General features: G+C 28.0%; 2 protein-coding genes and 1 long non-coding RNA gene across 4 annotated transcripts; 1 reads left to right on the plus strand and 2 right to left on the minus strand.

The window, feature by feature from the left end:
• The first annotated feature begins 1551 nt into the window (after positions 1 to 1551).
• On the plus strand, positions 1552 to 6409 carry LOC126555833 (uncharacterized). The gene is made up of 3 exons (XR_007606959.1): positions 1552 to 2015; positions 2105 to 2296; positions 5075 to 6409. It is a non-coding gene; the product is annotated as an uncharacterized LOC126555833 (long non-coding RNA).
• Positions 6410 to 6441: 32 nt separating this feature from the next.
• Positions 6442 to 12340, minus strand: LOC114123931 (antichymotrypsin-2-like). The gene is made up of 7 exons (XM_050210718.1): positions 12057 to 12340; positions 11134 to 11304; positions 10419 to 10623; positions 8496 to 8683; positions 7074 to 7265; positions 6786 to 6924; positions 6442 to 6692 (listed from the first exon to the last, which is right to left on the minus strand). The coding sequence occupies exons 1-7, from the start codon at positions 12189 to 12191 to the stop codon at positions 6511 to 6513; spliced, it is 1212 nt and encodes a 403-aa protein (XP_050066675.1). The 5' UTR covers positions 12192 to 12340; the 3' UTR covers positions 6442 to 6510.
• Positions 12341 to 13993: 1653 nt separating this feature from the next.
• Positions 13994 to 25274, minus strand: LOC114123969 (lisH domain-containing protein ARMC9-like). 2 transcript variants are annotated; one of them, XM_050210717.1, is made up of 11 exons: positions 25003 to 25274; positions 22219 to 22371; positions 20851 to 21045; positions 20150 to 20440; positions 19292 to 19454; positions 19088 to 19203; positions 18841 to 18960; positions 18447 to 18760; positions 16815 to 17052; positions 15661 to 15948; positions 13994 to 14409 (listed from the first exon to the last, which is right to left on the minus strand). In XM_050210717.1, exons 2-11 carry the CDS (start codon positions 22327 to 22329, stop codon positions 14266 to 14268), a joined length of 1980 nt encoding a protein of 659 aa, XP_050066674.1. In that variant the 5' UTR covers positions 22330 to 22371; positions 25003 to 25274; the 3' UTR covers positions 13994 to 14265. The 2 variants fall into 2 exon arrangements, with proteins under 2 accessions (XP_050066674.1, XP_027842915.2); XM_027987114.2 differs by lacking the exon at positions 22219 to 22371 and having other exon boundaries at positions 25003 to 25272.
• Positions 25275 to 26672: the final 1398 nt, after the last annotated feature.

Here is a 26672-nt window from a genome sequence, read left to right on the forward strand (position 1 = left end):
AAAATTCACTTTACAAAGAAAGACTTAATATAATAATTAATAAGTATTCATATTTATAACGGATAATTAAAGTCTTTCAATTTCAGTTTATAAAATTCAGCAAACAGAAGGATTTTTTATATGACGTAGGTACATAAACTAAAACATGGTGGTTATTATTTATTTTATTATCGGGATTTATTATGGTTCTAATGTTGGCTACTGTTGCCAGGGCCGGCCGTCTAAGTTTTGCAGGGGCCCTTTTAGTAGGCCTACACAAGTTGAATAAAAACATAAAAAGTTATTTAATATGATTACTTTTGTAATTAAAAACTATTTTACAGAATTTAGAATTATTTTTTTACAGATATAGTCGTATTAAATATTAATACGTTATAGCTTACAATTTAAAATTGTAATTTCGATTATTCGGGGCCCTCATTTATTTATACCTACAATTTAAAGTTTTATTTGAAATCTTATCAATAAAAATATTTTTAGGTATGGATTGGTAGCGTGTACCATATTATGTTTAAGTTATTTAAATGTCATAACTTTGTCGTGGTCGTTATCGCAAACACCCTACTAAATTACATGTCTCGGCAATCGAGCGAGCTGTTAGACTGTTAGTGGTGAACATTAACTAACCATATACCATAGACGTTTTATATTATAGGTACCTACCTTACCTTATTTTCAGATGGCAGACCGAATAAATCGACCGCCACCGACCCGCAACAATCGGTCATCCCGCGGAATAATAGCCACGCACGTGGAAAAGCTCCGGACCACGGCGGCGCAATTGCTGGGGAAAGTCCGAAGGCTGTGCGGAGGACACGGTGGGCGGTTGGTCGCCAGAACGCGCGGAAACCATGCGCTCATCGGGCGCATCCGGGCTAGTCCAACGGCGTGGGCGCTATTCGAACGGAAGTTCGCCGAGGGACGGCGCTCCGCTCGGGAGACCACCCCGCAGGCCGAGGTAAGGTCTAGGGCGGGACCTCCAGGGCGAATGCCACCCCGGCTGGGCCGGTTCCAACCAAGATATAATATGAAGAATTAATTGTAGAATTTGATTATGAAATATCACAATGGTACTACCACTAATATCGGTATAACTATTTTTGATTATTTTATAAAATTTATATAATAATAATTCTTTGACCTGCTACGTATTAAGCGTTTACTGAAGTATAGTCTCGACAGTCTCGTTTCATCGCTTGCACTACCTTATGGTCGTATGTAAAGTATTATTTTATAATATTAACATTTTATTTTCATGCACCTTAGTTAAATGATTCTCAGAGTAACTATAAGTGCCTTCAGCCTTGTCTAATTATTAACATCAAATTAGTATAAAATATATCTTGCGATAATTTTTGCTGTTTTTTAGATAAATAACGGTGTATGAAATCTAATGTTTGAAAAACCGTACACAAACATTAGTGTATTATATAAGTATTATTATTATTATTAAAATACAGTTGGTAGAAGACAAATAAGTTATGTAACATAATGATATCTTAAAATTTTCAATATTTCTAAACAAATGTATGTGCAGACGACGATTGGTAGCCAACTAGCCAATCACAGTGCGACTGAAATTCTCTGTTGGCACGAAATTGTTTAGACGCCGGGAATACAAATTATAATACCTCACTTGAGTATCCACCGTGTGCGACAACGGTTCGCTTACTTTTAATACTTAGTATTATTAAAAGTTTTAAAAATAAATTCATTTCCTACAACATCATTTCTTGCACCATCACCATTGCATACTTATTTTTCGTATTTATTTTAATCGTGTTTAACGTTATTGTATATTCTTGTTATTTCTTTTATTTTCTATCTATCAAGTTTAATTTTTTATCATAAAAATGATTAAATGTGAATATTGTACACGTCTTCTTTCATTCTCAAAGACGCCCTAATAACACTTATGAAAAAATACACAGTGAACTTTGCTTTCTGTGTATTGAAAGCACAGTGATCATTTAAGAACAAGTGCAATCTCACTCGACACGAAAAGAACTTTCATCGTATGTGACTAAAAAAATATTAATTAGTTAAATTATATTTAGTATTATTTTTTTTCCAATATTTTTTATAAATGATTATTTTGCTATAGATATTTTAATGCTCAAGCTCAACCAATACAGATGGAGACCTCTCTTAAAGTATTTATTCTAGATATCCAAGTTTGTCTATTAAACGAAAAACGAAACAATTTGTGGACTGAATTAATGAATGTTTATGTACAACAATTAACAGCACTGAATAATTTTGAAAAATCAGATATATGGAATGACTGATGACTTGGGTAAGATTTTTTAAAACATTTAAGACTTGAGTTAAATTGACAATTCTAATTTTCATGTCTATCGTTTTATAAACGTATACCTTCATGGAAAATTTGCTTATGTATTTTAGCTTATCATTAGAAATAATTGTCGTAGTATCAATTTTTTAAGTACTTAGGTGTATTATATTTTATATAGTGAGTCAGACGTTGATAATGAAGATGAGAAGTTTGAAGTTTCTCATCTACTTGAAGTGTATACTGATTACCTAATAGTTACCTATCATGAAATACATTATACTCGTAATTGCAGTTCTAATGTTCTGACAGAATGTGAGAATAGGCGTCAAAAACAGTACTACTTTTATGCAAACTATTAATCTAAATTTGAATTTAATAATTATATTAATGAAAAATAAATTCAATGATGAACGACTTTTACAGATAATAGTGAGTTTGAACATAAAAATATTTTTTATAATCTTATTTAAATAAATGAATTAACTCATCGTGGTTAAATCATTTTTTTTCTAGATACAAAATCTTCATAACTATATGATTTTGGTCATGTTATTACGCAGCATATTTAATAATACATTTTTGAACAGTTACTAGTTGCATAGGCGGATATTTGGTCACATCCGTGGGGGGCTTAACATTTTTGTCTTATTCATTAGCGTGAACAGACATTTTTAGTCTTTTCCACCTACTTACTAACTCTAGTGGCTACTCCTAATTTATTCTAGATGAGGTATCATGTATATAGGTAATAGAAACATAAAAAGTAAAATATTGAATAGCTACTGAATTTTAGATTCTGAACGAAGTGATGAATGTATTGATTTTACAATGATATGTGTGTTTTTGTTTTTTGTTTTTATGTCTATGTACAGCATAAAATATATTGTCGCATAACTCATCGAAATAATGCTTCAATTATAAACTTCGGGTTTGGTTTCTGATGCAAAGTGAATATCCTTGGTACATTATAGAGGTCAAATGTAAGAATTTTTGAGAGTATTTAAAATTTTTTTTTTTTTTATATGGTTTTAACTCAAAACTAACCACTGTAAATACTTGAAATTTTTACCAAATGTTTATAATAGCGTTATATATATATACAGTTAAATTTTAAAATTATTAGTCAAAATATCATGACTTTTTTGAGCTATTTATAATAACTGAAATTTTCGATTTATCTGATTGTTTTTTTTTTTTTGAAGTATCAATAAAAAAATGTTTGGTAACCAAAAAAACTTTAAACTTTAATATCAGGTTTCTCATAAATCGGACTTATTATTGTTAGGAATTAGTTAGTAAATAAATCGTTTGTCACAATTTTTTTATAGAGGTTTAAAAATAAAGATCAAATTATTACGAAATATGTCAAAATCGCGAAAATTTACAAGTAATTTTGTAGTTGAAAATTCATAAAATATTTTGTATTTATATCTAAGATTAAAAAATTCAACATTAAGTTTTCCATAAGTTTTCCATAAGTTTTCCTTCAAATAGTTATAGAGAAAACTCTAAGCGTCATTATAGGAAAAATGATATGAGTAATTGAATTTTAAATTTCTACGAAATTTCGTATCGATAACGATTTATCTTCAAACGATTTTAAGTATTTGTTATTATTCAAAAACTATAAGTCGTAGATATTTGAAAATTTCACCAATTATTTAAATTGGCATTTTCTTTACACGATTGAATTTTCAAAATATTTCGGTTATTTAAATGCTATTTATAGGCATTTGAATTATTTGTTTTTGTTTATTTTTTATTTTTTATAAATATGGATAAAATTTTGTTGGTTGAGTAAAAATACTTGAAATTTTAATACAAAATTTCTCATACGTTAGTATTATTGTGATTTAAAAATTATTAGAATACATACTCATAATTTTTTTTTATTAGCTTTTGAAGTTCAAATATTCACGAAAATGCATTAACATCATGAACATTTACAAATTATCTTGCAGTTAAAATTTATAAAAATGTTCGTATAAGTAGCTAAGAGTTGAAAATTTAATACGAAATTCTCCATAAGTTTGGGTTATAATAATTATAAAAGAACTTGAACGTTGACCAATTAAAACAATTTTATCCTTAGTTTAAATTTTTACAAAATCCGAAATTTACTCGTAAAATAACGATTTATTGTTAAATAGTTTTAAACTTTTGCTATAGTTAAAAATTACTAATCTTAGAAACTTGAAACATAAACCACCATTTTCACCACCCAATTTAAAATATAACATATTTTATGTATTATATATTAGGCTCACAAATCATCTCCGTTCAGAATTGTTTTTCGTAGGTATACAATGATACCCATTGGCTTTATCATTGGATTCAAATTTAACACTCCTATACTATATAATAGTGATCCGTTCAGCACCTAATGTACAACAGCAATGGGTACCCACTTGACCACGCTTTTTTATTTTATTTTATAAACCTATTGCTTTGAGCAAATTAATAATCGTTTAGGTATCAATAGATTTAGATATTTCTTTTTCAATGTATAATGTTGATAAACAATGATAATCCGTGAATATTCCAGACCATTCTCGTATATATAAAAATTGTAAAAAATATTAATACTAGTCAAAATATAATGATTGTAAATTCATTAATTGAAAAAAAAATGTAAATTATAAACCATTTTAAACTAGCTTAAGTTAAATCATAATTGATTTTTGCTATGCTACGAAGTTTATTTATACAGGACATACTTGCACATAAACCGAAGTACACCCAGTGATGTAACTAATTCGCTGTATGTCATATTTGCAGGTGTCGACACTCGACAAACACTGGTGATGGCCGACGGTTAGACTCAGAAAAGTTTTCAAAAACTTTTCCACCTTCAAAATCAGACCGCCAATTGCACCAGTCCGTTAAATCAGTGATACCAGTATCACAAACAGCATCGGTACTAACGTTACAAAATATAATTTACCCGTTCATTTCTCACAGAGACGAAATGTCCTGATTATAGGTACTTAGAACAACTTACACCAGCAGCTAGTATTATGATAATACGTGTATATACTGTATATAAACAATAAATTCGGTTTATTGCGGTTTAAGCGCGTTTTATTGTTCACTGGCTTTGTAAATAATTATGTTAACTATTTTATAAGTGTCAAAAAATGTATTTCTGTGAACAATAAGTTTAGATGGTCAGATGTCAGAGAAACTTTAATAAAATATAAACAGGAGAAAAAAAGCGCTTTTTAACCGAGCAGTATGTGATTTAATGCTTTTCGTAAAATGGAACTTTTGCAGCAAGTACAATAACAGTGATGAAACCCGAATACCTACGACAAATCAGCTTCCGGAAAAAGAATTCAAGCTATCTCCGCGACTAGCTATCAGAATTTATGTAGGTAAATATTACTATTATTTATTATCGAACAATTAGGTGGCCAGTTTACATTTTGCGAACATCATACAGATGAGCTGTAACATGTCATTTTGTAAGACTATACATATTTATGGGTTTTACCCTGTATATGCAAGGAATAGGGATAAATAATAAGAAATTCAATTTTTTACAAATATAATTTATATTTAAATAATATGATTTACCTAGTATAATATAATACTTGGAGAAATAAATAAAGTATGTTTAATAATTTAATAATAAATAAGTATTATGTAGGCAGCGTCATGTTGACGTCAAATTGCTATAATATAGGTATTATAATATAATATTATTTAAAATGTTCGACTATCATAACAAAATTATATTATTAAAATAATCGTCGTCAAATCGCCGATGATCTTCGTCGACCGTTATTATTGTTAATAACTTATTATGATTATTAGGTATATCCGCCAACCAAATTATAAGCGTCGGCTATACGACTCATTATATTATAATTTATAACCATGAAGTTCGGATGACGTAGAATAGAATATTTATTTTATTTTCCTATTGGTAGTTTTTATTTATAAATTTTAAATTTAGGATTATTTGGTTATTTAATTTGTCGGAAAAAAATTCAAAAATAAAAATATTTCATTCTACCACGGTCACTGGTTCTAGTTCAGAAATTTGGCGGATTTATTATTTGTATATTCTAAAAACGTGTATGTTGTACGTTAATTAATTATATAGTTATAGTTTTAGGAATTTATAGTACTTTTAAACAAAATTTCTTTTTATAGCTAAAACGTAATCCGAACTCCAGTTATAATAATATACATCTTCGCTTCGGTCCTGTCTAAATTTTGATTGTCTCGATGTCGGAACCATCGCTGCCATCGTCAGTCTCCTCCCAGATCGGCCGTTCCAACTTGCCAGCGGCGTAAACTATTCCGTTGGCTACGTTGTAAAGCGCATAGGCGAACGGTCGGTCCACGACCACCGACTCCTTGATGACCCTTTGCGACGTAAACGCGGAACCTGAAACGTTTGGTAAACCGTTAACGATGACACGACGGCGGTCGTTCCGGTGTAGACGGTTCGGGTCCGCATTTTTATCGTGGTAAGACATACTAGTCAGCGAATAAGAAGAAGAGCCTTCGACGCACACGCGGATTCCGGCCTGCTGGACCACGTCGTCCAAGTACAACTTGTCCGATGATAGTTTTGACAGGTCCGCCGATTCGGTGAATACGGTATTCGTTTGAGTTCCCTGCAGATAAGAAAACAGAAAGATGAAAAAAATTGATCAGGTATAATATTATAAATTATTAATAACAATAATACTTAAATAATAAAATGGTCCAAAAATAACAATACCATAATAGGTAGTTAACATTATGATAGCTAATTTATAGGTACCTGTTGCAAAACCGTTTTCAGATGGGTAATGTTACTGCTTTGGAAACATGGCATAGTCACAAAACCGGGTTTCATCGTCATCGCTTTCGTTAGTTGTTCGATACCGTGTTCTGGATTTAGTTTTTTCAGTACTTCGTTCAGTGATACATCTTTGTTTTTTGGTAAAAGCACTAACAAGGCATAGTCAGTGTTCTAAAACACACGTGAAAATGATTATTATTGAGACGTGCAGTCTAGTATACATAATAATAATAATAATATGTACTTATGCTATAGTATAGAGATAGAGTAAAGACACTTACAAATAATATATTAATATAAGGAGAAAAATAAAATAAACTAAATATGCAGTTTTGTACTCAATATTTGGTCGTTTTTTTGCTTATTTCAGTGGGTACAATGAGTGTATAGTGCATATTATTGTTGGGCACTAAATACATTATGGATTTACATTAATACATTATATACTGCAGCTCTGATGAATTAAATTGGTTCACAGAGGCTATTTTATCCATATAAATTTGTTCGTTTATGGAAGTAGTATAGAAATATTAGATTGTCTGTCACTTTTACTCACTTCATTGTATCTGTACCAAAAAAGTATAAAACTTTGTCGTATTTTGTGTAATCAAAATAGCATTATGACTAGTAATAAGAGGACGCTACACAGTAATGTATTATTTTTGTCTTAAAAAGTATAACTACTAAATTTGCGTCAAAGACAACCAATATTTTGATTTGTTAGTTTTAATATTGGAGTGAACAAACTTATAACTAAACTTGAAGGTAAGAACATTATCTAAATTTTTACATACGTATTTTTACGGTAATTTAATTTCCAAGAGAGTTATGATTATGTAAAATTAATAATTTTAAAATGTTTATTGTATACTCGCTTGAAATATAAAATATCATAAAAAAACCTATGCATGTATTATTATTTATTATACATAATGTTTCTTACTTTCAGGTTTTATCGTAGGCTAATTCACTTTAATATTAAATCAAATAACATAAAATCGGTTTTACTGAAAGCAAAAATTTGTTATGTTGCACGTTTGTAAGATGGAGACAACACATTACTCTGTGTAGCGTCTTCTAAGCACAACATTTCTTCCTCTATTCCATCCTATATTGCACTCATTCTATATTACTGGATCCTTCGTAATTTTTCCAGTTTTTGTAATCTTAATTTTAAACCAAACCAAAACGTTGATTAACACTGATTTAAATTTAGTAATAAAATTAATACAAGATTCAAAAAAACTAAAAAACAATTGATGCTAAAGAATTTACATTATTGGTATCAGAATGAATAAATAAATAAATTACTGAAAATTGAAAACACTTTTAATTTAAAATATTGGTTCTATTTTCTAAAATATTTAATTAAGGGTACCTCGGTTAGGTTAGGTTACGTACCTTGTAGGGCAATTTAAACGCTGTACAATCAAGTGAAGGTATCTGACCGATGGCGAAATTTCCGGCTGCACCGAACGCTTTGACCACGTTGCCGTTCCAAGATAATGATGTTTTGTGCCACGTGCTCGTCGGCCAATTCATTTCCAATGATAAACCGTTGAAGATCAACAAGGCGTGCTCTTTAAAATCTACAATATACAGGTTTATGGTAAATACATTAAGTGGTTAATATATATTTATTGAAATCCGTCAAATAGTATTTAAAAATAGTTTCTTGGGTTGACAAATTAGTAGATTGCGTTTGTTTGGTTAGTGTTATCATTCGTTTGAAAAAAATTAATATAGTTATACATTTTTCGGGAGGTGGTGTATAGATGATTATACATCGAAAATGGTAAAATATATATCATTTTTTACAAAAAATTGTTGTTTATGTAACAATTTAAATTTATGAAAAAAATATTTTTAAAAAACGTTGATAATTTTATAATAATGAATATTTTTAATAAAAAAAATAACCTATTTTATAGACACTGAGTATAATATAGAAACTTCAATTTTGTTTCGGAATCTAGTAATTTAATTTTTATTTGAGGAGAAAATTTGTTTTGGAGAAAAAAACGATTTATGCGGGAGTATTAAATTTCTCTAATGAAATTATAAATTATCGAGGACGTTTCACCTGCAGCTTGTTACCGTGACCATAAAATTAAAATACCGTTTGTCATGAATATATCCATATATCGATACTTCTACTATTTGCTTTCAGAATTGTTGACAATTTGTTTAAACCGGTTGGTTAATATAGGTAATATAAATTATCATTGTATAAAATTATTTAGTAAATAAGTGGAAACGTGAAAAAATGAATTCACTTTGATATTAGCATAATGAACAATTTAGCATGCTCGTATACATTTTATGCATGATGGTGCAGTATATACTCGTATTATACGGTTATAATAGTAGCTATGAAACATTGAGTAGAAATCGGTTTAAATCGTTTAACAAATCATATTGTATTATAATTGAAATGAGGTGATCTCCGCATCGTCATGATCTCAAACAGTTGTGATGATGATAAACAAGGTCGAGGGGCTTATTCTGTACGTCATAATCCATTTACAGGTTTTCCGACTAGAGTGGTTGTATGCTGTCTATAATTTATTTTATTTATACGTATTATAAATTGCGATTCATGTATGTATAACATGTCTTGTACGTTACGACTTGGCGCACGAACTTGTCGAATCCAGTTCAAGAGGCGCGCCAAGACCATTCGCATCATGAGATTTGTTGGGGGATTTGTTGACCACTAGCAGCCGGAATTTCGCAGCGTGAGATTCGCAAAACGGGATAAACTAACTATACATAGTATTATATATTAAAGTATACTTGATTAATCACCCGGCGTGTTGCTCCGGGAAAAATAAAACTGAGATGGGAAATTCACCTGTGGGGTATTTATAGGTATAGTAATAAGTATTTTTTTAGAAATTGCAGCGTACCTCTAATATATTTTGTTTTGAGTGAAACGCACTAATCTGTACATTTTTATTGAAATGCATGAAATGCTAGGTATTATGATTAAATTATCATTAAAATTTAATGCAGTATTGGGACGTAAGCGTAGTTCAGTAGTCAATGAGTCAGAGTACATTTTAAATTATTTTACTTGCTCCTGTTAGTTTTATCAATACCAATGTAAAGTTATTTAAAAAATCATCATACAATAAAGTATAAACATGTACCTATATAATGAAAAATTGATTACCCTCTAATCTAAAAAATATTAGAGGACACTTTTGACTTATTTACTAATACACCCTTTTATCCGATTAGCATATCAGTCTATGTTTTAGTGATTTATAAAAATAAACTTACTATAGTGTTACTGTAGATAATATTATCATAAAAATTTACCGGAGGTGTTATCGTCATCTAAGGAGATATTGTTGGTCGCATCTCGTTTTGTTGCCAGGTCTGGTCTTTCGACGCTCCTCACGTCAGTTAAGTAATAGTCCCGGGCGAGTTGGGCGAACGATTCATGTACACTGTAGTTTTTATAAACGTACAAGAAATTCTTTAGAACGACTTTGTTCTGCGCAAATCCATCTAGCGAATAACCCTGTGACATAAAAATGAAAAAAATCATTGAAATGTTGTATAACTATATTTGTAGTTGTTTAAATTTTTCTATTATACAGCAGTGATATTAGAAAAAATATTAAAAGTGCTACATTATTTTATTTGTATTTCTAAAATATTCACTTATCCCAATCTTGTATAATAATAAAATATTTTTTAAGTTTGTTGTTTACTATTATAGTACCAGATGTCCTTATAACATCTTAGTCCAGAGTTGCTTATTCTTAGAATAAGCAGGATCGTGGTTTACTGCATAAAATGGAAGTTTTGCGAGCACTGTATAATGCATACACTACTAATAAATAATTTAAAAATCTAATTAGGTTGATATGCCATATAATTTTATATGTACACTTGCATTGCCTATACATTACAACTAATGTTGTTATTTCACCGTCTCCATATTTGTGATAGGTACGGTTTAGTTATCTATTTATTTATTATGGCTTGTGTCAAATAGATATACTTGCATAGGTGACTAATTACATACTTTGATAGTTGTGAGAACTTCTTTGTAAGAACTCTTGTCTGGTAGCTCACCACCCATGGTTGCTACGAGTTGGCTCTTGGTTTCCGTGTCAGCTCCCTCGGCCGCTAGCGCCAAAATCACAGAACTCGCGAACGGCGACACCACATAATTAGATTGGTCTTCAGTTGTGGCCTACAACGAGACAACACAAGCTTATAAAATCGGTTTATTTATAATTGCCTAGGATCTATATAGGTACTAGTATAAAAGGATTTACCAAGCATGGTCATTAATTATTAAATATACTTAAAAATCATACTTCCAAATTCTTAAACGTTTTTTTACGACTTACGAAAATCTTGCGGCTATACAACTTTCTGTTTTTTTTATATAAAAACCTCCCTTTTTTACAGTAAATTATTTAATAGGTTAATGGATATATTTTTAAAAATGTTGATGTACCTAATTTAAACTTCAAATGATTAGTTTTTCGGTGATTTAAGTATTTGTACTAAGGATATTGCTTATTAAAAATGATTTAAAAAAATATAGGAATAAGATGTAATACAAAATATTTGGATCTATTATAATTATAGATCTGTTATTCTTAGTACACAAAGTTAAATATTTTAATAATATGAGTTACTAGTTAAGATTTTGATTTCTGTACTTAAATTTTCAGAAAAATGATTGGTTAAACCATTTATAGTAGAAAAGAGGATATTAAATTTTTTTATGAGTTTGAATAGGTACACGATTTTTATGTATATTTTAAATTTACAAAAATCAGATTTTGAGTTATTTGATTATTAAAATAATGAAATAAGAAAAAATAAAAGATAGAACCCTCTACGGCTTTACATAGGTTCGTGGCGATATGTTTCGGTTATTTTAAAATCAAACTACGTCTAGAATCTACTATGGTCGGCCAACTGACAACATACCTTCAGTAGGATATCACTCAGGATTTCCGTGGATTTCGATATGGGGTTTTCCGGTAGCAGTTGGCCGGAAACGGTGATGGCCAGCACGCAAAGTCCGAAGACGGTGGCCAACGAAACGCGGACGACAGACTTCATATTATGCGTAATACCGATATAATACAAATATATTATATTTTTGCGGAACAAAGTTGTGTTTGCGAGATACGGAGCAAAACTGCGATGCTGTTTCGATGAGAACGGGACAGAGATCAATGATTTATTTTTTATCGGCGCGGATAAACGAAAAAAAAAATACGGTATAATAATAAACGACTACATAAACCGGTCGAACTTCATTATACATTCACGCATAAAGACTATGTATAGGTACACATATATTTATCAAATATGCGGTTTAAAGTACCTTATTCAAGCATACATCTAAATATATATACACAATATACATACCTTACTATATACGCTGGATGTATATGAATATTAATATAATGCCACGGTGGTTTGGCGTCGATAACCGTGCACAGTAGGGGTCTTTTATACTAATTTGGTTATTTTAATTATAATCTTATAGTGAGCCCGGACTAGGAATTAATTTTTTTTTCGCATGTGTTTTTCGTACCTATTATAATAATTTTGAGTAGAAAGTTTGGTATATTGATTCGAAAGCGCTCGCCCGTCGACGATATTATTATAATGAATAATAATATAACCTACAGCGATGCTCTCTTATTACTACGCCATATTATTATTATTAAAACAATAAACAGATGCCAATCGTTTCAAGCAAATGCGTTCAAGTGTACGCATATTAGTAGGGGTTAAAGAGGGGGGAGCGATGTAAAGGAACCGGAATATCCGAATTGGTTCTCTGTTTGATATAAAGGATATATCCGAATTGTTTCCCTAGTCAAAGAATTTTCTTCCCCATTTTATACAGATTTAGAATTATCTACATAATATTATGCAGGTATGGTTAAAAATTATGATTTTTTGCCATTTTTATAATTTTTTGTTATGGTACATTATAATAAGTAATAATAATATTTTTTTAAATTAAAAATATAAAATAAATATTAATAAACAGGATATTAATTTGTCTATTTCTTTTTTTGTTAGTAGATATTAATGTATTATTGGAGTAAAAATGTACAGCAAACATTTTTTATAATTTCTAATTGATTAATTGTATTATTTTTATATTTGTTCATTTCTGTTTTTATGCATATTTCTTTATTTTTAGATTTAAGAAAATGCTTTTTCTGTACTCCGTAATTTTATATAAGATTTAATTTGGATTTCTTTAAATACATCCGCATGAATTGAAAAATGTTCGAATGTGCAGAATAAAAACAACTGTTGAACTTGCTGTGAAATTATTCACAGCAATTAAGTAGTTGTTCGTTCTATACTACTCGTATATTCGGCCCATATTGTTGGTGTAAATGAGCCATCTTTTTCAATAAAATTTTTAAGAATGTAATCAAAGAGTTCATCAAGCTTTACATTAATCGGTTTTAATGAAATAAAATGAAATATTAAATAGTATTATTAGATTGTATTTCACCTATTTCGAAAGTGTTTATCGTTAACTAATTCTGATGTGTGCCGCCTATCTAGAATACCGGGAACCAATTCGGATGGGTGTTACCTGGAATGTCGGGAACCAATTTGAATGTCAATTTTCAGGTCTGGGAACCAATTCGGATGCAGCCAAAGGAACGACTGTAAGTTTCCTCAATTCTGAAATTTATCGATAAACGTTATTTGAAATATGTAAATTTTCATAATTGTAATGGATTTTATCAAAATTAAAATATTAAATGTTTATAAAAAAATGTATTTCAAATATTAGAATTTCGAAACCTGAAATTAAAGTTTAATCGAATTGTATAAATGGAAGTTTATGTGGAAGTTCGAATGTAAGCATACTCGGTGTACGATATAACAATCGCTTGTTTTTATATTTTTGTTATAAAAGTAAAATATATCTAGTCTTCATATAAATAAATTTATAAACATATCAATATAATATATTGTGTTAAACAAAAATCTGATTTGATATTTTCGTATAGATAATAACAAAGTTTAAAATATCATTATATAATACTGAAATGAGATAAAATAGAAAAAATATACTTTGGTATATTATAATAAATAAATAATAATATATTTGTAACTTTATATTGCATGAGTACTGAGTGTATTATTATTTTCATTTATTAATATTGTATCGATCTAAAGTTGTATGCTTTGCGTTGTCACACGTTTTGTAATTGGCAAGAAACTCCTCACCGTTGGGCTGAATCTTAAGTGGATCGTCTTCATCCAATTCCGCCTCCAAATTTTCGACATCATCCTATGTATAAGACAGCATTGTTAAATATTATAAAAATACTTATTATAATTACTATTCAATTAACTATATTGTAATATAATAAATAAATTAAGTAATATCCCTATTGTATATCTGTGCAAGGAAGGGTATGTGCGATGTGTATTTCTAAATAAAATATTAAACGGAAAAAAATTTCATACATTTTCAAATTACATGTATATACTCTGGTTAATAGTTATAATTATTTAATTTATATATTTTAATTGAATATTTATATCAAAAGTGATTTGAAAATTGAAATAATTATTTTGGTGAAAATTGTAAAGTAACGAGATACACTTTACTAACATTTTTAAAACTCCTTCTACTATGCTATAGTATATACAGGACGATTCTTTTGACGACAACACACGTTATTTCAAAATGTAATTTATTAATGTTTTTGAAAGTATCTTTTTTTATATAATTTTCAGATGAAACAACATTAATGTCTTTTATATATTTCTTTTTATAAATATTTAAGTTATTTACTTTTTTGAACAAAAATATACATTTTTAATTTCATATTCTAAAGCAGAATATTTTTTATAGTATTTTGATACATAAAAATCAAAATTGAAATGAGTATTTTATGAGTTATAACTGTTATAAGTATTTACAGTTTAGGTAAACTTAACTTAACATAACTCATAAACAATAAATATCGATTTTTATGTATCGAAATACTTTGAAAAATATTCTGCTCTAAAATAAATAAGATGTATGTTAATGTCATTCAAAAATGTCAAAAACTTAAAAATTATAACGATAAATATATATATTTTTTTATAAAAATGTTGTTTTGTATCGTCATTTTGTAATCATGTAAATTTATTACAAGTGTATTTTCAAAATATTAATAGATTTATATACATATTAAAAGATAAAAAACTTATTTTTACTAATTTACTAAATAGGTTACTAATTTATGGAGTTTTTCGATATTATCGAGTGACTACTATAGTTTATTTTTTATTTTTTTTATGACTGTTTTTACTTGTTTTTGTTTTTTTAGTTTATTGCAACTTTGAATTTTGCACGATTTTGACTCATTATATTGACTTGGAAGAGTTCACTATTTTAAAGAATCGGAGAAGTTACCATAAAATCAGGAAAGTTTACTACCACCCCATGAAAGTGGGTTACCAAAAATGTTATTTCCCATCTCTTATCACGAAAAATCTAAATCCACCCACAACGCCTCTATTATATTATTATAACATTCATACGTACTGTTATATCATCTTCATCGGAATTGCTGCTATCATCGTCATCGTCGCCACTATCGTCATTGAAATAATCGTAGTCATCATCCGACGAAGACTGATCGAAAGCCGGATGCTCGTTTTGTATCAAAATATTTCTGACGTCCGCTAACCGCTCGACCGCCGAAGGGTACGTGTTGATGTTGCTTTCAATCGTTTTTTCCACGACTCCGGTCACCCCTTCTTCCTTAGCTATGGCCATCATTTCTTGGTTTTTGAACAAATTGTACAAGATGCCAGATATGCACGGCATGATCTATACACCAACGAGAAGAGCTTACACAATTTGATTAAGTAGGTAGAATTGAACATGTGTTCGAAATCAGTATTTTCCATTAATTCTAGTTGTAGCTTAAAATCTATGAATTCAGGAATTCAAAGAATCAACTTAAGCTTTATAACTTAAAATTGATTTGGTGTAATTTATAAATCTGGTTGGTAAGGGGGTTGCTTCACATACAACAACTGAACCTATAGAATTATTATGAACACACGGCGTTATGGATAGGCTATTTAGGTACATTGTTGTTGTAGTGTGGTTTGTTTTATCTCATGAATACCCAGTTTTTAAATAGTTGCAATTTAGGTGGAGAAAAAAATTGTTTCTTATTTAAAAAAATATATATTTTAAGGCCTTAGCGTTATTATTTTTAAAATGTTTTAGAAAAATCCAAACAATTGTAATGTATAGGTAGGTATTACGAATTTAAATATATAGATATAGATTTTTTTAAAACTCGAGAAATATCGTTACAAGTTACAAACTATACTCTAAGTATATGTTTATAGTTGTCGGAAAATCAGTAAATCAACGTGACAAAATCTGAATAGTGATTCAGACCAATTATGTTGTTTTATGTTTCATATGAAGTTTAAGTACAATCATAGTCATAATATTTCATCGATAATAAAAAGACTACTGTTTTGTAATAAAAAATGTACAAACACATAATTAAAATAATGAAAAATTGCTTTAGTTTTTTGAGTTATTAAATGCGTAATTTTTAAATTCATAATGAGTAATGACTCTGTAGTCTTGAACAGTTGTACACTCGTATACAAATAATAATAATAATAATAATTTAATCTTTATCGTAGTGTTAAGTCAATTTTTTTACTTACGTCCACGTCTAAAGTGGTCATGAAAACGCTCAAGCTCTTGAATAGATTTCGAGCACGTGAGCCACAAGCCCGGACGGCCGAATGACATTGGCAGAGGTTCATAAACAGTGCCAGACTATATTCTAGATCGTACATCTCGTATTTGTTCCGGTCACCGGTGAATTCGCTTTTTCGTATGAGTTGGTCAGCCAGCCAAGTGACCAAACCGTTTCCAATCATCCGTTTTCGTGCTCGTGATCTTTAACACCATAAGTATTTTAAGTAATATTGTGCAGTAAATGTATATTATACACGCATAATAGCCAACACTTAAAACTATAGACGTCACTAGGAAGTAGAGCGAATTTTTACAATTCGTAAATTTTATTTTACATTTTACATCTTATATTACGTGTTCTTTTAATATATATTATACTAGCATTTAATTTTTTTGTTTTTAGTTAGTTTCAATTTAATTTGGGTATAAAATTCATATTATTATAATTAATGGTTTTATTTTTTCATTATACATTTAATAATTGTTTTTATATACCTATAATTTAAGTAAGTTTTAAGAAGAATTTTTTTTTTAAAATTGTGTTATTGACACTCGAAGTAGGTTTTTTATGTGCAAAACTGCATTTATTTATTTTTAATTAATTAATTAACTTTTATTTTTGTATCTTTATAGTGTTATAATTATCTATCACATGATGTATTGAGCCCAGAGATATGCAACAGCCACAACGTGTAAACTTGTCCAACACAATCTAGACTTTGTAACCATATGCGTATTCGGCGTAATAACTATTAATGATTATTATATTGTAATGTTTGTTTGCACAAAACATTATGAAATATCGTGATAATCTGAAACGGTACTTAGATTAAATTTCTAATGCAAACTAGGTGGTTATAAAATATAACCAAATTAAAGAAGTACTAGCAAAATTTAAAGGAATAATCCGTGAGGAAAAACAATAGCCGCCGTCGACGATGTTTGATCTTTGATGTCGAGTATCTCCACGCTGCGTTGAACTTCATCATTTTTATTGATATAATTAACATCTAAACATTATTATATTTCTCAATGTTTTTGTGATCTATCACTATAGATATTTTATTGAAACAAATTTAAGTATACAATCGTTTATGGAAAATATTGTTAATATAAAAAAAAATATTTAAGACTATTGAAATTTTGTCGAAAATTGTTATCGAATTTATTGCGAAAAATCAAATACCTATACATAAAATCAAAGATTAGAAGTATAATTATACTGCAAGTGTGAGATAGACAATTTTTAATGAGTTTTGTTCAATCAAGTTACATGGATACTCTAAACATATTAATAATATCAATACTTAATTAAGATTCTTTTTTAAATTTGATTTTCACCAAATTTTTTATAGTTTGGATTACACTATAATTTAACAATTAGTAGTAATTTGAAACTTTTTTGTTTAATGTTCTCCTTTTTTACATATTTTTTAAAATAAAATTAATCAACTTGCATCGATCTACCCTACAAATTAAATAGTGTATGGTGTATAACTTTTGCTCTCATCTCAAGTATAATAATAAATAAATAAATAAATAAATAAGTAAATAAATAAAAATATTATCATATTTGAATATAATATGTGACTTACCCCGTACTGAGCTTCTGTAACGTTCCTAACAACATGTTGCTGGTGATTGTGTCCCAAAAATGTTGCGACGATATGAGCTGAGTTATGATCAGACGCAGTAAAAATGGAGAGCCCGTTAAATATTTGCGGCCCCTGTTGAATGACGCCAAGGCGTTCAGCAGTCTAGATATCATTTGTTGTAGAGGATGTGGCCCGTTTGTCATCAACAGCCATTTCATGAGTCCTTGTTCGGCTTTGGATTTACACAAATCCAATAGATCGTGTTTTTTTATCATCAATACTGTGTCAGTCTTATTTTCTGATTTTGTCAATCTCTTTCAAAAATATGAAACAGAAAAATTGGTTATTATATAAAAATATTATGTTGTATATTATGAAACGGATCTATATTTACCCAACGCAAGGCTTGTAGTATAAGTAATTTGTTCTTGGTACTGTTACCATCTCGAAGTTCAAGTTTGATTTTAAAAATGGCCAAATCGAATTGGCCGTCAACAACACTTTCTAAATTTTTCTAAAATATGTTTTTTTATCAAAAAAATATTGTAAAAATAAGATACCTAATACAATTAATACAATAAATGGTGGGGAATAATTTAAAATTGTATTATTTACATAATAAAACTAAAAAGAACACTAACTTTATTATCGTTGTTGTTTTCCACCACAGCATTACAATTTTTTAAAATAATTTCCAAATTAATTGATTGTCCACGAATCGAATTTTCCAATGCGTTCAACAGTTCGGCGGCCAAGGCTAATATTATAATAATATATATTACACACAGTTTTATAAAACTGATGTAATACAAAATATAAAGACGTATAGTTGAATTTTAACAAACCGTTTAGCGGTTTATATTCCTTATACAGCGTTTTAAATTTTTTTTTCGTCAATTTTCGTTTTCCTGCATCTTTGCTGGGTACTAAAATCACCGACGTATTAATAGAGATATCCAAAATAAAATCCTCTAATCTTTTGTTAAGCGAATCACACCATCGATTTTCCTTAAAACAAACATAAATTTAAAAACCAATCAATTTTTTTTAAATTTTCGAAATATATTAGAATGACGCAGTATATAATATCATGTTATACTCAAAGTTGAGATGTTTAGAATATTTAAATTATTAACTAAACATTGTTATTGAAAAAATTAATAATGTATAACAAAGTCTAATTGATAATCTTAAATAAGTAATACTAATAAGTTCCATATCTATTCTGCTGCAGGTAACAACAAAATAACTATAAACAATAAATATATAACTCAATCTTATAAATAAAAATAAAATAATACAAAACTAAAATTTAGAGTAAATTTGGAAATTATAATAAATCTTAAATTATGTATACACAACACATATAGAATACTATATATATATAATTTTAAGTTTAAGACAACTTTAAATAGAATGTATAGTTGTGTTAGAGTATAGAATTAAAATTACTAATATAAAAATATTTTATAAAAATATAAAAATTTTATATATTTTACTATAAATGTTATTCTTTTTGTTACCTACATTCATACTAATATTTTAGTTTTGATTAAAATCCGATTAAATTGTATTTTGTATATACATTTAAAACAGTTTAAAAAAAAACAATTGACACGCGTATTAAGAAAAAAATATGATTTAATAAACTGTGGTTATACTGTAATAATTGAAAAATATAATAATTAATGTTTTAACTGTACTTTGAATAAATTTTTAAACGACGGGTGTTGCATCGGTTCAAATACGTATGGCAGCGCAAAGTACGGTAAGAATTCGTTTTCTGTACTGAATTCGGCACCTCTTTGGAGTAAGAAATTGCGAAAAGCGGCCATAGAACTTTCGTCATTTTCATCGCATTTATCATCACTACAGTTTTCCGATTTGTTGACACGTTTTTTACATTCCAATATGGTGTAGTATACGTGAAGGTAAAATGTGAGTTTTCGATACTCATCAATCTGTTTTATCTCATCAGGTAAATCGCTCCACGTCTAAAAATATGAAAATATGAAAATATTGTAAGTGCAAAATATTTTTGTTCTTTAATGAGTTAAAAAGTTAAATTTAATAGTTGCGAGTACATGATGAATTAATTTTTTTTTTGAGTAACTACTTAATAACTAACTAGACAAGATAATATTTGTTCTATTGATATGCAAATATGCAGTTAGGTACTAAGCAATTAATTAACTTTATTTGTCGTCAAAAGTCTAACTTTTTTTTAACAAATAAAACTTTAAAATAACCACTTAACTTTCTCTGACTTGCGTTTTAATTAATTTTATATTTTTATACATATACATTAGCATATTTTTACAACAGCGTGAAATTAATATTTTACTAATTTATTTCACACATAAATTTAATCCCTATAGGTACCCATAGTATTAATAATTTTTACCTTCATAAACGTTAACCTGGGTACAGATTTAAAAGACTGTATAATGGATGCAGCGCGATCTTTGGACAGGTGGATCAGATTATTATTGCAAGTTTCGGCAGATTCTGCAGTAATAGACGGTGCTGGCATATTCAATTTGTAGCATTCTTCGATGAAACAAGCCGAAGTCTTCGTCATGTTATTGGACAATAAAAACTGTCAAACCATCAAAAAACTTGATCAATATAGCCATATAGGTATAATGCGATGTTATATAATGTTTAATAATATGATACGTATGAAAGTACTAAGGATATTAGTATAAGCAACTAAAAAAGCATACGATTGTTTTAAAAAAGCAAAAAGAAGCAAATTTATTTTTAAAAAAAGGATGACCAAAATTAATACGAATTAATTATAAAAATGAATAAAGCAATTTGAAATATTAATTCAAATTAAAAATATAGTTGGTCACTATAATGGATGTATTAAATTTGAATCCAATGATAGGTATCATTGACCATTGTACATAAAAAACGATTCTGAATGAAGATGATTTGTCAGCCTAGGACATATAGTATATAAAATATATAATATTTTAAATTGGATGGTGAAGAAGGTGGATTATGTTTCAAGATTTACGGCTAGTAGTTTTTAACTGTAACAAAAATCTAAAATTATTTGATAATAAATCGTTATTTTATAAATAAATTTTGGATTTTGTAATTTTTTTAATTATTTAACATTCAAGTTCTTTTACAATTATTGTAAGCCAAACTTATGGAGAATTTTGTATTAAATTTTCAACTTTTAGCCTTTTTACACAAAATGTTTTATACATTTTAACTACAGAATAATCTGTACATATTTATGATTTCAAACGCTAATAAAAAAAATTGTGCCTATGTGTTCTTATAATTTTTTAATCACTATAATACTAATTTCTGAGGAACTTTGTATTAAGTTTTTAAATATTTTGACTCAGCTTAAAAAATGTTATCGATACGTATTTATATAAAAAAAAAAATTAATAAAAACGAATATTTCAAATGTAATTTTGAAAATTAAATCACGTAAAGAAAATGCCAAATTAAATAACTGGTAAAATTTTCAAGTATGTACGACTTATACTTTTTGAATAATTTATACTATAAAAGTAAAACAAATAAACACGCTATTTGGCGTAAAAACGAAACATATCTGATATGCATATCATATTTAATTTATTTCGAAAAGGGAACATAAAAGGTTACATACAATAAGTTTTATGTCTCTCCTGTAAAATTGATTTTCGAAGTATAATATGTATTATATATTATATAAATATATAATATATTAAAATAATTGTTTAGTAAAGTCAGTATAGTTAGGCAATCGCCCACGGCCCACCTCATAATGTGTACATGGAATCGATGATGAATCAATTTTTATTGTCGATGTATAAGAGATGTGACAACGGCTCGGCGCTTTGAATACGGTCCTGTGGGGGTTGAAGTACATATCACTGCGTTCGAACTACGACTGACGAACTTAATCTTGAGACTAGAGTAGGTAAGATAGATTAAAACTCATCCAATAATGATAATAACCAATAGAAAAATAGTATAGTAAGTATATAGCGCGCTGATTGGCTGTATGATACGGAAACCTACAAAACGCCAAGTCGTCCAATGTTGTTGTTTAATAATCATTATTATTTTTTATTCATTTTACGACGTTATAATATTATATAATATATTTCACGGTTATAAAAATAATGATATATTAATGTGTGAAAAAAAATTGTTTTTATTATCTATATATTATACAAGTATATTTATAAGAATTTATAAACACCTTAAATTATTATTATTTTGAATAGGTATAAGGTACGTACACTTTATAGCATTTTATGATCAAAATAACTATATTATAAGACAAAGAAACAGCCCCACAATGTGCAATTAACTATCTACGGGAGAGGAGCATACGGGTGACAACTAGTAATAAATATTTAAAATCGTTTGAGGAAAAATCGTTATCATGACGCGATTTTAAATTTAAACGCTCATAACATTTTTCATGTATAATGTCACTTCGAGTTTTCCATAAAGTTATTTGAAAAAAAACTTATGGAAAACTTAGTGTTGAATTCTACCTTAGATATGAATATAAACATTTTTATGAATTTTCAACTATAAAACTACTATAACATTTTACGATTTTAACATATTTCGTAAAAATTTTAATTCTAAACGCTTATAAAAAATTTGATAAGTAACTTGATTTTTTTTAACTACAATAAAAACAACTCATAAGAAACCTTGTATTAAATTCTCAAGTTTTTTTAGGCAGCCAAAATTTTTTATCGACACTTCAAAAAAAAAATACTTAGAAAAAATTTAAAATTTCAGCTGTCTATAAATAGCTCAAAAAAGCCAAAATATTTTTATCTGTATATAGATAACGCTAATATGAATGTTTGGTGAAAATTTCAAGTATTTAAATTGATTAGCTTTGAGTTACAACTATATATAAAAAAAATCAATTTTGTCGAAAACATGTTTTGTGTAAAAATTCCCATTTTTCGTCACTTTTTTCTTTTGAAAATTCTTACTTTTTACTTCTATAATGTACCAAGGATATTCACTTTGCCATCGGAAACCACCCCCGAAGTTTGAAATTGAAGCATTATTTCAACAAGTTATGCTGTACACCAGACACAAAAACATACACAAAAAAAAAATATCATTGTAAAATTAATACACTCATCACTTCATTTAGAATCTAAAACTTTAAATAATATTTCAAATTTTTTTTAAATTGACAAAAAAAAACATAAACTGTTGTTTATACCGTTGTAATAATTTACGAGTATATGGTTTTATTCGTGTTCTCGTGTGATTTCAAATAGTTTGATTTAATTGCTGATCATTTTACAACCTATCGGTTATCGTGGTAAACCTCGTATAATAGACGTTTTTAAGAAAATAATAAATATATTAAAACAATGTGTTCAAAAATGTAATTAGGTATTATTTTTATAAATATAATATACCTATTCTAAATATATTTATAAATAATGTTATTAAAAATCAATATTTCGTAATTCTACTTACTTTATAAAATTTACTGAATTCAAACTTACATACTCCCCACCGTTACAAGTAATATGGTTAAAGAGGAATAGGAAAATAATATTTTTAGTGTGATTACTAATTTAGTAATATTATAAAAAATAAATAATCGTAGAAGTATATAATAGTAGGTACTATAGTAGGTATTGAGTGTTCCTCGATATTGATTGTAGGTCATTGTAAATTGCATTAAGATAATTATTTTTAGTTTTATTTCTATTATTGCATGAAGTATGACTGTATTAGTTTTATGGTAGTAAACTTATAACTATATATCATAGAGATAATGTTATTAATAAAAATCTTAAGGAATAAAATTAAACTTTTAATCATGAATAAATATTACTTATTATTAAAAATTTCCTTTTGATTTTTTCACTGTGCATATATTTCAATTGTATAGTTTAAGATTTTTGGTTTATTTAAGTGTATCTTTCAGAACTTTTGAGTATGCATATCTTATATATACCTATATACCTACGCATATTTATTTATGTGGTTTTTAATGCATAAACTTATGAACCGGGTCATTATTATAATATATTATTTTGTATAATATAGTACTAGGTGTTACTAACTTACAAGTCAATTTTGAAATATCGTAGAACGACATAAACAGGTAAGTTTGAGCTATATAACATATACCTTTACAATCTATTGTTTAAAATTTATTAAAATATTTTGAGAATTTCATTGTTTATGATAAATAATAATGTATATTGTATATACTATATATTATGTGCAAAAATTGACTTCGGCATCGCCGTTGATGAGTCTATCGCTCTTTAAAGTGTTTTCGCAGTAATAATAATAGCAATTTAATTATCTGTCTTATACTTAATACTATTATACTGTCGTGGTTTTAATATGTTGCGCTGTGTTCGTAGCAACGTCTCATTTCATTCACGAATTATTATTATAATATTATCTACACGTATGCAGGTCGCAGCAGGAAATATACGTACACGTGAAGTTCAATGATAAATATGTATATAAAAAAAAATTATAACGACGCAAGTATAAATATGATATCATAATTTTATATCTAAGTACGTACTTCATAAATGTACTGCAACGTTTTCGCTTCACTAGTCGAGTATTTTTTCAATCTATCCATTATCGCGACTACAGGTACAGGTACAGGAGAGGTATATATTAGAACCAAATTGAGACAATTATTACTAAACACATCCAAATGCAAACTAACTTTGGTATTAAAGTATTTCAAAATATTATGCATTCGGATTCATATAAGCATGTTACCTTAGCGTGTTAGTCGAGTTAAATCGATATTGTCGCTAATGGCGCTCGTGTATACACAATAGCTAGGCAACACTTATTCATGTACTGCAGTGCCATTCTTTTATCGCGAAAAATTCGATATTCGTTTACGACCTTAACCCATTTAGCCCATGGGCGGATCGTGCGGGAAAGTTAGATTAAGACTTTCGGAGGTCCCCTAAGCACTAAAAAATGTCAGTAGAGGTACTATATATACTCTTACAAACGTAGACGTACATATCAGGGGGTGCTAAAATTGTCGGTGTATACTACGATTTTGCATTTTTTTTTATCTGTCACCACCAAAAAACGCAACATGATTGCGAACCAAAAAAATGTATAAATGAAAATTTAGTTTAAATGATTATGTAGCAATAAAAACTTATTTAAAGAATATAATTCAAAATCAGAAATAGATTTTTAGTTATTTACCTGAAAATATAGTTGATGATAATGTATTTTCGCTTAATGATAATATATAAATACTACGTATAATGATTTTTCATATACTAAAACTAACTTAATTCTAAAAAAAATCAATTCAATTACATTAGAAAAAACTTTTCTCTTAAACCAAATGTATAACTAATAACTAGAATGCTTTTGAAAAATGAGACATTACATGAATTCAATAATTAAAAAATTATATAGGAATTTGACACCATGAAAATTCAATTTGATATGATATAGGATCTTTGAGTACCTACCTATTTTAATTATTTTAATACTTTAATGATTATTAACTATTACACCAACTAATTATTGTTGTGCTAAAATCTATTAACAGCTCACAAATGTGGCCATGTGGGCATCTAACTAGTTAATCCTCATCCCAGGTTTCTTAAAAAATCTTTAAATTTTATTAAATAATATATTTAATATTTGTTATTTACTCTTATATATAAGTATTTATTTTTTTGGTATATTTTCCCGACTGGTACCGAATTGGTTCTCGAACACCAACTCCTCACGCCGAATTGGTTCCAGTTTAAAAAAGGTATTTTATCAAGATAAGCCGTATTGGTTCCCGTCTAATTACGCACATTTTCTTTCTCAACCTATAATAGGCTTAAGACTGTCAACTTCAAAGTAAACTTGCTTAAAAATAATGATCCACAACTTAGTTCCCTTTTCACTAAATATAAATTTCATAATAATGAACAATTAAAATTAAAAAATATTAATTAGAATACGATCAATGTATAAACGAATACAAATTTATAAATAGGTACGAGTATAAAATAATGACGATGTGTTGTTCAAGAGTTCAAGACTGTGCCGTATTCATAACATTATTGTCATATATACATAGGATGTATAAAATAAACCCATACAGCGATATAAGTACGTATATCTCAATCGTTTTATGTTAGATATATATATTATAAATAGATAGCAACACAAGTATAATAATAAACACATCATATACATTGTAGAGATATTATA

The sequence above is a fragment of the Aphis gossypii genome, chromosome 1 (genome assembly GCF_020184175.1).
Source record: "Aphis gossypii isolate Hap1 chromosome 1, ASM2018417v2, whole genome shotgun sequence".
NCBI lineage: Eukaryota > Metazoa > Arthropoda > Insecta > Hemiptera > Aphididae > Aphis > Aphis gossypii.